Raw genomic sequence first — 12,318 nt, 5'->3', positions numbered from 1 at the left:
ATAGAAGAGGGACTCCAGCCACCAGCATAGAGATAGACCCATAGGAAGGCACTGGTTAACAAACGCATGGCCAGAAACTGACTGGGCGCCAGGCCCAGATACCTGGGGTGGGGAGCTCTCTGGCCCTCAGTGTTCCTCCACCGCTAAGTAGGTGCAACAGGGAAAGGTCCCTGTTTACCAACTGACCTTGACCCTGAGGGAGACCTTGGCAGGGGGAAGGTGTGTCCATGTTGCTGGAGGACATGCCCTTGGGTTAGTTACCCCAGGACACACTGGCCCCAGGGATTGAAAAACTTAGGAAATGGTATTGAGAAATCTGGGGCAGCTCCAGGAAGGGGGAAGCCACGGGAGCTGCGGGCTGGGCTGAGCTTGCAGGGGGGAGGCGGGAGCCAGATAAAAGGCAGCCTCCAGCAGCCTCTGCTCATTCCCTCCCAGTCTGCTTCCTCCGTCCCTCTGTCCCTCCACCGTCCCTGCACCATGGGGCCTGCCTCAGGCCCCCGCCTGCTGCTGCTGCTGCTGCTTCCCATCCTGCCCCTGGCACCGGGGGACCCCATGTGAGTGGTCATGACCCTTCTCCAAACCGGGCTACTTGTGAGGTGGGGGTGGGGCTCAGGTCCTAGTAGAATCCAGGGCGCACGTGGGTGTCTGCGGAGGCAGGGGTCAGCGGGTTGGGATGTGAATGGCCTTGGGCTGCCTGTGAGCTCATGATTTCATGTGCTGGGGGTTCATGGCACTCGGGTTACAATGGGAGGCGGATGTTTCTAGAAGCAGGGGTCTGCGGGTTTGGGTGCCTGTGGTATGTTCAGTGATTCCGTGGCTGTGGAATCACTTGGAGGCCTCGAGATCTGACTTCACAGGATTTGGGGGCTTCGTGCTATGTGGGTGAGGATTGGAACCCTGGTCCCTAGAACGGCAGCTCCGTCCCGTGTTCCACCCGACCTGCAGGTTCTCCATGATCACCCCCAACATCCTGCAGCTGGGAAACGAGGAGAAGGTGCTGCTGGAGGCCCATGACTATGGAGGGAACCTTGTAGTCACAGTCAACGTCTACGATTTCCCTGCCAAGAAGCAAAGGATGTTCAGCGAGACCATTGCTCTGATCAGGGAGACTGACCACATGGGCACAGTCAACATCAATGTGTGTGCACCTGCTGGAGCCCCTCCCACCTGTCTGAGTCTCCTCCCTGTTTTGAGCAGTTCCCACTTTGGAGCCCCTCCCCTCTCTGAGAATTCTCCTTCAATTAGCTTCTTCTATCCTGAGCCCCTAGCTTTGATCCCCTCTCCTAAGAGAGGTCCTCTGAGCCCCTTGTCTAATTCCCCCTACTCATCCCCCTTTCTGATCCCTACCCATCTTAGACCCTTGCTCCCTCCCCTACTACCCCTCCGCTCCCAACCTGGGCACATCAGGGAGACCCGGAGTGGTGGACAGGTGCTATTGGCAGGAAGGGCAGGCAGGTGTGGACCCCACTGAAAGCCTGGGGCTGAATGCGGGCAAGGGGCCGGGAGGCAACATCTCATTATTCTCTGGCTATGCCTAGATCCCAGCCAACCAGGAATTAACATCAGGGAAGGAGAAAAAATTCGTGACTATCCAGGCGGACTTTGGGGGCACCGTGTTGGAGAACATAGTGCTGGTCAGCTCTCAGAGCGGGTACATCTTCATCCAGACGGACAAGCCCATCTACACCCCAGGCTCCACGGGTAAGGGGCTGGGCAGCAGCTGAGGACCCAGGGGCCAGATTGTGGGGAGGGGCGTGGCCTCACTCACCACCTCCTTTCTTTCCCACCATCTTCCAGTCCTCTATCGGATCTTCACGGTCAACAATGACCTACTGCCTGTGGGCCGGGCCGTTGTCATCAGCATCCAGGTACCAGCCAACTGGGGACCCAGACACACCCCAGGCAAGACTCAGGGAGAGACAAAGAGATTGAGACAGAGAAAGAGACTCTGGAAAGGGCAAGACTGCAGAGGCCGAAAGGCAAAGAAATGTGTAGAGCCTTGAACACAGAAAGAGCCCTGGACACAGGGCAGAGATCCAGGGATACCAGGCACAGTGATGCTTCTGCCCGTGGATTCCGGCTCCAGGCAAACCTCTGGGGACCGTGTCACTCCGGACAGGTCACTTCAGCCTCCTGGGCCTTGGTTTGCTCAGCTGAAGATTGAGATGACAGATAAAAACTCTCTGTAGCCCAATCCGCCTCCTGCTGCCAGGGGGCAGCCTCGAGCACCCAACTCCTGTCCCACCCTCCTCCACCCAGAGCCCTCCAGGAGCTCCCACCTCCTTGGGGTAAAAGCCTAAGTCCTCCCAGCATTCCCCAAGGCCCTGCAAGACTTGCCCAGTCCCCTACCTGTCCTCCTCCCCTCCTCTCCTCCCCCTCTTCCCCTCACTCACTCTGCTCCAGCCACATGGGCCTTATTGCTGTCCCTCCAACTGCCATAAAGAGCCAGCCCTAGGACCTTTGCACAGGCTGTTCCCCCACTACTCACAAAACGCTCTTCCTCCAAATACCCACATAGCTTGCCCCATCACGTCATTCAAGTCTCTGCTCAAATGTCACCGATGGCACAATTTTACAGAGAAGCCTCTCTGAGGACCTGTAAAATTGCAAACACTCTCTCCCAACTCTCTCTCTCTCTCTCTCTCTCTCTCTCTCTCACACACACACACACACACACACACACACACTCCACTGGTCTCCCTTCCTGTCATCTCCTTTAGGCACCCTATAAATTGAATGTATTCATTTGCTAATTGCCCGCTCCCTAGACCTCCACAGAACCTAAATTCCAGACAGGATGGGTGCTTGGCATACAGTAATTTCATTACAATTTACTGGGCTAAGGCAGGAAAGGGGTGGGGGGGAGGGGGAATGGAAGGAGGAAGTGAAGGACAGAGGGAAGAGGTAGGTCGTTCTCAGAGGATCGTCATGAGTATTTCTTGCAATCACGCAAAGGTAACAGGGACCAGGTCCTGACAGCCACAAGCTGACTGTGGGGATCGGTGGGATTTGTGGGGAATGGAGAACACACACCTCTAACGGTAGAGCCTCTGCCCAGTTCCAGTCAAATGTCTCTATGTGCCAACAGGAACCCGTATCCACGGTTATCCCAATTTCCAAGAGAAGCCAGAAAGCCAGATTTTTACATGATGTCTCCTGGTGTTTAGTTATTTGCAACGAATGACATACTGTGTGTTAGGTTGAACCACACGACTTTGTGTTCTTGTAGGTCAAAGAGTCGAAGGTAGGCAATGCTGTGTGACTTAGCGCCCATAGGATGCTTACCACAGGGTCCCGCACAAAGTAGGTGATAAATGCTAGTTACTATCAGTGTTCAGACAGCCGCCGACGAGAGTGAGCTCCAGCTTACATGAATCATGTGCCAAGCCAGTGAGGTAGGGGCCATGTTCCTCTCCTTCTTCTAGCTGGGCACATTGAGCACAGAGACATCAAGTAATTTGCCCAAGGTGACACAGCACGTAAGTGGGAGAGTGGGCATTTGAACCCAGGCTGACTGACTCAAGTCCATGTTCATAACCACTGCCCCAGTAGTCATGACACAGACAGTGTCCAGACACAGAGAGGAGGAAGAGAGCCTAGGGGCTAAGCCAGGTCTCTGAAGAGACACGCCCTCTCTGTCTCCACAGACCCCCGACAATATTCTCATCAAGAAGGACTCCCTATCTTCTCAGAACCAGGTTGGCATCTTGTCCCTGTCTTGGAACATCCCGGAGCTGGTCAAGTATGTCAGGCCCTCCTAGAGGGGGTTCCCTTTGCCAAGGGAGGGCGTCTGGCTGGCTCACTCACCTGCCTTCCCCACAGTACAGGGCAGTGGAAGATAGAAGCCCACTATGAAGATGCCCCACAGCAGGTATTCTCTGCTGAGTTCGAGGTGAAGGAGTACGGTAAGAGGAGGAAGGAGTCAGGGTGGGGGCCCCAAGTGCCAGGCCCAGTGCTGACACCCTACTGGTGCCGTCTCGACCCCAGTGCTGCCCAGTTTTGAGGTCCAAGTGGAGCCTACAGAGAAATTCTACTACATTGATGACCCACAGGGCCTGGAGGTCACCATCACGGCCAGGTGAGGGGCTAGGAATGGGGCCAGGTGGGAGGGGAGGGGAGGGGGGCCAGGTGAGGGCTAGATGATGGGCCAGGTTGGCAGCTAGGGGTGGAGCCAGGTAGGGGCTGGGTAAGGGAACCCGGGTGCGGTGTGGCCAGGTGTGGGACCAGATACTGGCCAGGTAAGCACCAGGCGCGGGACCAGGGGTCCGTGGAAGTTTGCAGGCAGGCTCGCCCTTCAGGAGAGGAGCATCTGAGACCCTCTTGCCTCTCAGGTTCTTGTATGGGAAGAATGTGGATGGAATAGCCTTCGTCATCTTTGGGGTCCAGGATGGTGAGCAGAGGATTTCGCTGCCCCAGTCCCTCAGCCGTGTTCAGGTGCTCTGCCCCTCTGAGCCTCCTCCACTGTGGACTTCCCCCTCCCTCACCTGCGCCCCTCCCCCTCTCTGAGCCTTCCTTCCTCTCCCAGATCAATGATGGCAGTGGGGAGGCCAGGCTGGAACGAAAGGTCCTGCTGAGCGGGGTGGAACCCTCCGGAGCAGATGCCCTGGTGGGGAAGTCGTTGTACGTGTCTGTCACCGTTATCCTGCACTCAGGTGAGGCCTGGTCTGAGGAAACGGACCCAAATGAGGGGGGAGGCCCAGTGTGCGGGCAGAGGCCCAGAATGGATGTGGAATGCAGTGTGACAGGGGAGAACCAGTCTGAGGGCAGAGGCCAAGTGTAAGAGAGGATATCCAGAGGAAAGTGATACCCAGTGAGACAAAGGAGGCCCATTGTGAGGGTGGGGGGAGCCCCAGAGAGAAAGTGGGACCCAGTCTGATAGAGGTGGCCCATTCTTTTTTTTTTTTTTTTTTCAACGTTTATTTATTTTTGCGACAGAGAGAGACAGAGCATGAACGGGGGAGGGGCAGAGAGAGAGGGAGACACAGAATCGGAAACAGGCTCCAGGCTCTGAGCCATCAGCCCAGGGCCCGACGCGGGGCTCGAACTCACGGACCGCGAGATCGTGACCTGGCTGAAGTCGGACGCCTAACCGACTGCGCCACCCAGGCGCCCCATGAGGTGGCCCATTCTGAGTGGGGGAGGTCCAGAATGAAAGTGGGATCCAGTCTCATAGAGGAGGGCCAATCTGAGGGGTAGGCCCACTATGAAGATGGGATCCAGTCTGAGGGGGGAGGCCTAGTGTGCGGGGGAGGCCCAGTATGAAAGTGGGATCCAGTCTAACAGGGAAGACCCAGTCTGAGGGGGAGGCCCAGTATGAATGTGGGATCCAGTCTGATAGAGGTGGCCCAATCTGATGTGGGGAGGCCAGAATGAAGGTGGGATCAAGTCTGACAGAGGAGGCCCAGTGAGGGGGAGTCCAGAATGAAGGTGGGATCCAGTCTGATAGAGGAGGCCCAGTCTGAGGGGGGAAGGAGCCCCAGAATGAATGTGGGATCCAGTCTGATAGAGGTTGTCCATTCTGAGTGTGGGAGGTCCAGAATGAAAGTGAGATCCCATCTGTAGAGGAGGCCCAGTCTGAGGGGGGAGGCCCAGTATGAATGTGGGATCCAGTCTGATAGCGGAGGCCCAATCTGATGGGGTGAGGCCAGAATGAAGGTGGGATCCAGTCAGACAGAGGAGGCCCAGTGAGGGGGGAGCCCAGAATAAAGGTGGGATCCATTCTGATAGAGGTGGCCCATTCTGAGGCGGGGAGGTCCAGAATGAAAGTGAGATCCAGTCTGTAGAGGAGGCCCAGTCTGATGGGGGGAGGCCAGAATGAAGGTGGGATCCAGTCTGATAGAGGAGACCCAGTCTGAGGGGGGAGGCCCAGTATGAATGTGGGATCCAGTCTAAGCGGAGCCCCAATCTGATGTGGGGAGGCCAGAATGAAGGTGGGATCCAGTCTGACATGGGAGGCCCAGTCTGAGGGGGGAGGTCCAGAATGAAAGTGGGATCCAGTCTGATACAGGAGGCCCAATCTCATGGGGGGACACCAGAATGAAGGTGGGATCCAGTCTGACATGGGAGGCCCAGTCTGAGGGGGGAGGTCCAGAATGAAAGTGGGATCCAGTCTGATACAGGAGGCCCAGTGAGGGTGCAGGCCAGAATGAAGGTGGGATCCAGTCTGACAGAGGAGGCCCAGAGTGAGGGGGGAGGTCAGAATGAAAGTGGGATCCAGTCTGATACAGGAGGCCCAGCCTGAAGGGAGAGGCCAAGTGTAAGAGAGAATATCCAGAGTAAAGTGATACCCAGTTAGACAAAGGAGGCCCATTCTGAGGGTGGAGGGAGTCCCAGATGAAAGTGGGATCCAGTCTGATAGAGGAGGCCCAGTCTGAGAGGGGAGGCCCAGTATGAAGGTGGGAGCCAGTCTGATACAGGAGGCCCAGTGAAGGGGCAGGCCAGAATGAAGGTGGGATCCAGTCTGACAGGGGAGCCCCAGTCTTAGGGGGAAGGCCCAATATGAATGTGGGATCCAGTCTGATAGAGGATGCCCAGTCTGAGGGGGGAGGGGGCCCCAGAATGAAAGTGGGATCCAGTTTGATAGACGAGGCCCAGTCTGAGGAGGGAGGCCCACTATGAAGGTGGGATCCAGTCTGTAGACGAGGCCCAGTCTGATGGGGGAGGCCCAGTATGAAAGTGGGATCCAATCTAATAGAGGAGGCCCAGTCTGACAGGGGAGGCCCAGTATTAAGGTGGGAAGCTGTCTGACAGAGGAGACCCAGTCTGATGGGGGAGGAACAGAATGAAGGTTCTAGCCAGTCTGATGGGGGAGGAACAGAATGAAGGTTCCAGCCAGTCTGATGGGGGAGGAACAGAATGAAGGTTCCAGCCAGTCTGATGGGGGAGGAACAGAATGAAGGTTCCAGCCAGTCTGATGGGGGAGGCGCAGTCCGAGGGAGGCCCAGTGTAAGGTGTGGTCCAACCTGGAGGGGTGGCCCAGGAACCTGCCCTCACGGCTGACCCCCTCAGGCAGCGACATGGTGGAGGCGGAGCGCAGCGGGATCCCCATCGTGACCTCCCCCTACCAGATCCACTTCACCAAGACGTCCAAGTTCTTCAAACCAGGCATGCCCTTTGACCTCATGGTGAGACCCGGTGTGGGGCTGCCTCCCCCACCCTTCCCCTGAGCATCAGCCACGCCTCTGGGTCGACCTGAACGCCCTCCACCTGCCCCTGCACTGCACCCACAGGTGTTTGTGACAAACCCCGACGGCTCCCCAGCACGCAACGTCCCCGTGGTGACCCAGTACTCCAAATCACGCTCCTTCACCCAGGAAGACGGCGTGGCCAAGCTGATCATCAACACACACAAAACCTTTAGGTCCCTGCCCATCACCGTGAGTTCTCGCCCACCTCTAGCCCCACTTCTGGGAGATAGGGGACTGTATTTGCATGGAGGGAATCTGTCCTCTGCCACAGTCATCCTGCCACGTGAGGAGTGGGGTCCTTTTATTGTATCAGGGGATCCTGCCATTCACAGAGTGTTTTCATCTGCATAGAGGGGATCTTATCTGCACCAGCAGTCTGGCCATCTGCATAGGTATATTCTAAGGATCTGGTGATTACATTTGACCCACCTGGATAATCCAAAACACTCCCCATCCTCAGACCCTTAATCCCATTTGCAAACTCCCTCGGCCAGGGAAGGTACCATATTCCCAGGCCCCAGGGATTAGGATGTGGACATCTTTGGGGGGCCAGAATTCATCCCCCTTTCCTCACCCAGGTAAGCACTAAGAAGGATGGTATCCCAGAGTCACGACAGACCAACAGGACTATGAACGCCCAACCCTATAGCACCATGAGTAATAACTACCTGCACATCTCTGTGCCTCGCGTGGAGCTCAAGCCAGGGGAAGATCTCAACGTCAACTTCCACCTGCGAATTGACCCCACCACCACCCAGGAGAACAACATCCGCTACTTCACCTACCTGGTCCGTGCCCTCCTAGGATCCCCAGACCCCTCCTCCTTACTTCTGCAGCACCCCCAGGCCAGGGCCACCCCCCCGCCCGACCTTGCTGATTCTTCCTTACGCCAACCTGTCTCCCCCAGATCATGAACAAAGGGAAGATGTTGAAGGTGGAGCGTCAGACGCAGGAGCCCGGCCAGGACATGTACGCGCTGCCCCTGACCATCACTGAGGACTTCATTCCTTCCTTCCGCCTGGTGGCTTATTACACCTTCATTAACAACAAGGGCCAGAGGGAGGTGGTGGCCGATTCCGTGTGGGTGGATGTCAAGGACTCCTGTGTGGGCAAGGTAAGCTTCCGGAGCCTTCCTCTGCACCCATCTTGGCTCTCCCCACCTGGCCAGTGCTCGCTCCGTCTCTGCCTCTCTCCAGCCTTCTGGGTGGGCTCCCCAACCGAGGCCCATCTTCTCCTTTTCCAGCTCCTTCTCTCCCCACCTCTGTTTCAGCCTCAGTATCTCCCTCCCTGCTGGCTTTCCGACTTCAGTCTGTCTGTCTCCACCGTTGCCCCTTCCTGTCCAGCACAGCACGGACACTGCCCTGGGCTGACTGCTGATGGAGACCCAGCCTGGCAGGGCTGACCCCTCACTCCCACCTCTGTGCCCCACCCCCAACAGCTGGTGGTGAAAGGTGGCAGGAAGGAAGAGAGAGTGTACATACCTGGCCAGCAGATGACCCTCAAGATTGAGGGTGACAGAGGAGCCCGAGTAGGGCTTGTGGCGGTGGACAAGGGCGTGTTCGTGCTGAACAAGAAGAATAAGTTAACTCAAAGCAAGGTGCGCCCCGTACCGCTGGGGTGTGGCAGAAGCAAAGGGGTGGCGTGGGGCGGAGGCACGGGTGGCGCTCAGAAGGGAACCGGAAGTGGGGTTGGGCGTGGGCGGGACGGAGCCTGGGACGGACACAGACATGGCACGGAAGTGAAGGCTGCGGTTGGGAGCTTGGATGGAGGAGTCCGAGCTGGGGGTGGTTGGCGGGGGTTGTGCACACACCTCTGAGAGGGGCCTGGGACCAGAACGCAGGGGTGGTCGGACATGTCAGCCTGGTGGTGGAGGCCTGCCCGCGACCCCTGCCCTCCCGCAGATCTGGAACATGGTGGAGAAGGCTGACATCGGCTGCACTCCAGGCAGCGGGAAGGACTATGCCGGCGTCTTCACAGACGCAGGGCTGGCCTTCCAGACCAACACAAACCTGCAGACCCCGGATAGGACAGGTGAGGGCCCGGGAAGTGTGGGGCCTGTACCCCAGATGCTGAGAGCAGGTGGAGGGCACTGTTCTGAGGTCCTCAGATGCTGAGAGCAGGTGGGGGCCCTGGGTTCAAGTCCTGCGCCAGCCCCCACCTAGTGAATCACTGCCTACTGAGCCTCAGTTTCCTCATCTCTCAAATGGGAACAACAACTCATGGCTCCCTCACGGCTACTAAGAGGAGCACATCGGGGACCCTCAGTTGGCGCTTAACCCATCTTGTTCGCGTGTGCCCTCCCCTCAGATCCCGAGTGCCCCAAACCAGATGCCCGGCGCCGCCGCTCGGTGATGCTCACAGAGAAGAGGATGGACAAAGGTGGGGGCCCCCACCCTCCCCCCAAACCCTGCCCATCCGGGATCCAGCCCAGGAGGGAGGAGGGCAGGGCCGGGCCCTGGGGACTTCCTACCCTTGGTCCGCCCGAGCTCCTTTGCTTTGAGGTCCCAGCTGAGGCCCTGACCGGTGTCGTGTCCACGCAGCGGGTCAGTACCCAAAGCAGCTGCGCAAGTGCTGTGAACATGGCATGCGGGAGAACCCCATGAAGTTCTCGTGCCAGCGCAGGGCCCGGTTCATCCAGCACGAGGCCTCGTGCGTGAAGGCCTTCCTGGACTGTTGCAACTACATCACCCAGCTGAGGCTCAACCACACCCGTAGTGCCCACCTGGGATTGGCCCGGAGTGAGTCCACTTGCCTATGGCCGGCCAGAGCGGGGAGGGCCTGGACTGAAGGGAGTAGGCTCGGTCAGAGGGGGGCAGGCCTGGTTTGAAGGAGGAGGCCAGCCAGAGTGGGGAAGCTCTGTGAGAGTGGGGATGGCCTGGTCTGAGGGAAGAGGCCCAGGCCAGAGTGGGAAAGCTTGATCAGAGGGGGTAGGGCCTGATCTGAGGGGGGAGGGCAGCCAGAGTGGGGAGACTGGGTGAGAGCAGCCAGGACCTGTCTGAGGGAGAAGAACCTATCTGAATGGGGGAAGGTGCCTGTTTGGGTGGAAGGATGCCTGTGTCTGAGGGGGGAGGAGGGCCTGTCTGAAGGGGGAGGATGCTTCTGTCTGAGATGCATTTTTAGCCTGCCTTTACCAAAGAAAACTCATTTATGTCGCTTTCCAAAGAGGTGCCTAACTCAATGCCTAACAACATCTGTTGATTTGTTTTCATTCATTCATTCCCTCCCTCCCTCATTCATTCACTCACTCATTCATTCATTCACTCATTCATTCATTCACTCATTCATTCATTCAGTTCTGGATAAGACGAAACATGTGCACGCTTGAAACTTTACATCTCGGGCCAAATAAATGTTAAGCCAAGAGAAATTTCTCTTCCAAGAAGCCCATTGAAAGCAGAACCAGAGTGGTCCCCACCACAAGGCGGCCCTGACAGAACTGGTGGGAATCCTACCTGCCATTTGCTCAGAGCCTTTGAGCCCAGTGAGGCCTGATGTCTGCTTTTTAAAAATGCTTTTTGATGTGTCTTATGTAGAGAAAGGCCTTTCTGCTAGGATGGGTGCAGTGGAAACCAAGCCCACAGAGAGCCCCCCGCACCACGGGCAGCATGGCCCCTGTCGTGAGGGTCCCCCTGGCAGATTCCCTCTCGGCCCGCCCTGTCCAGATTGCTCTTTTTAACCCCTGTGTGCAGAGTGGTGCTTGCTGCACTGACCCTTCTCACTGGCCCTTTGAACACTTCTTTTGCACATCCCATCGTTTTCATGGGGGACCAGAAACTGTGTCGTCCAAATTGGGCTCTGAGAACAAGGGCCAGTGTGAGCAGCTCTTGAAACCGAGGGAAGTTACCTTATCGACCACAGGATGAAAAGTCACGAAACAGAACCCCTTTGCTTAAAAACTAAGGAAGATGGGGAAACGCCATAGCGGCAGGCTGCCCGATCCAAGCAAACATCATTTTTTAAAAAATCTTTAGACTCAAGCAGAAAAAGGAGAAATGGGCATAAAAACCTTTTATCCCTCTGAATCATTTGAGGCCGCACCATTGAGGCCCCTAATTAGCTCCGTGTGGAATTTCTAGAAGCAAAGATATTCTGCCACAAAACCACAGCACAGGCATCAGAATTAGGACGTTAATGTTGACTTGTTACCACCACCAAAACCTCCAACCCTGTTCAGGCTGGCCAGTGGTTTCCCTTTGGTTTGGTCTGGTCTGGTTTGGCTTGGATCCTTTATAGGAAAAGGATCTGTGCAGAAGCAGACGTCGTATTTACTGGTGGGGTCTCCTTGGTGTCCTTGGATCTGCTCAACCCCTGGCAGCACAGCCGTCTTGAGTGACTTTCACATCCGGCTATTTGGGGGCCTGTCCCACGGTTTGGGTTGGCTCCATGCTTCCTCGTAATGACATCCAGGTTTTGCATTTGGGGGCAGCACTGTCACAGGAGAGACACTATGGATTCTCAGTGCAGCATGTCGGGAGCCCAAAGACATTGATTTGTCCCATTGTTGGTGCTGTGAGTCTTGATCACGTGATTAAGGCGCTGTCTGCTGGGTCTCTCCACTGTAAAGTTCCTCCTTATTCCTGGATAGTCTATTTCTAAACCTCTTTCTGCTATCAGATCAGGGCAAAATTTAAGCCAAGGGAAAATTTCCCCCAAATCAATTTTTATGTAGCCTGTATGACAGCAGGTATAGATCCTTATATGGTAACACATACTTTTCAAGTACACTCATATTTTTATTTTTATTTTATTTATTTATTTATTTATTTATTTATTTATATTTATTTATTTATTCATTTAATTTATTTATTTTTGCTTAGAAATGTGCAGTCACCTCCTAAAGGCAGACATCACCAAAGGGACACATATTTTTGTATTATTTTAGCTGGAAGGCTAGCACTCCCTCCACCACCACCCCCCCCCAAAAAAAAACAAAAAGATTCCCTACACACATGAGCAAAGAGCTGTATCTTCAGTCTGTGCAAATTATTCTAATCTAGGCTTGCTGCCTTCTGCTCCAGCCATCTACAGACTTTCTTTCTCAAAGAGGAAAACTAGACAAAACTATCCAATGGGATATGGCTTACACATGCTCAGATATTTTCTCCCCCAGCCTTATGTAATTTCTTTTTTT

The 12,318-nt window shown here is 55.7% G+C and overlaps 1 protein-coding gene across 1 annotated transcript in view; it reads left to right on the top strand.

Moving 5' to 3' along the window:
- Positions 1–477: 477 nt before the first annotated feature.
- The window catches only part of LOC124522820 (complement C3-like), a 46,027-nt gene continuing 34,186 nt past the window's right edge, over positions 478–12,318 (top strand). The window contains exons 1-17 of the mRNA XM_047094454.1: positions 478–554; positions 946–1,138; positions 1,539–1,701; positions 1,798–1,868; positions 3,648–3,742; positions 3,823–3,905; positions 3,988–4,078; positions 4,332–4,434; positions 4,526–4,652; positions 7,009–7,124; positions 7,230–7,376; positions 7,766–7,975; positions 8,095–8,301; positions 8,626–8,784; positions 9,089–9,218; positions 9,495–9,566; positions 9,728–9,925. Of these exons, the coding sequence (XP_046950410.1) occupies positions 478–554; positions 946–1,138; positions 1,539–1,701; positions 1,798–1,868; positions 3,648–3,742; positions 3,823–3,905; positions 3,988–4,078; positions 4,332–4,434; positions 4,526–4,652; positions 7,009–7,124; positions 7,230–7,376; positions 7,766–7,975; positions 8,095–8,301; positions 8,626–8,784; positions 9,089–9,218; positions 9,495–9,566; positions 9,728–9,925 (2,242 nt within the window). The remainder of the gene's footprint in view (positions 555–945; positions 1,139–1,538; positions 1,702–1,797; positions 1,869–3,647; positions 3,743–3,822; positions 3,906–3,987; positions 4,079–4,331; positions 4,435–4,525; positions 4,653–7,008; positions 7,125–7,229; positions 7,377–7,765; positions 7,976–8,094; positions 8,302–8,625; positions 8,785–9,088; positions 9,219–9,494; positions 9,567–9,727; positions 9,926–12,318) is intronic.

The sequence above is a fragment of the Lynx rufus genome, unplaced genomic scaffold (assembly GCF_022079265.1).
Source record: "Lynx rufus isolate CCGP_SWC_20201006 ecotype Redwood Valley unplaced genomic scaffold, mLynRuf1.p SCAF_4, whole genome shotgun sequence".
NCBI classification, from domain to species: Eukaryota; Metazoa; Chordata; class Mammalia; order Carnivora; family Felidae; genus Lynx; species Lynx rufus.
This window is presented reverse-complemented; position numbering and strand designations above follow the sequence as displayed.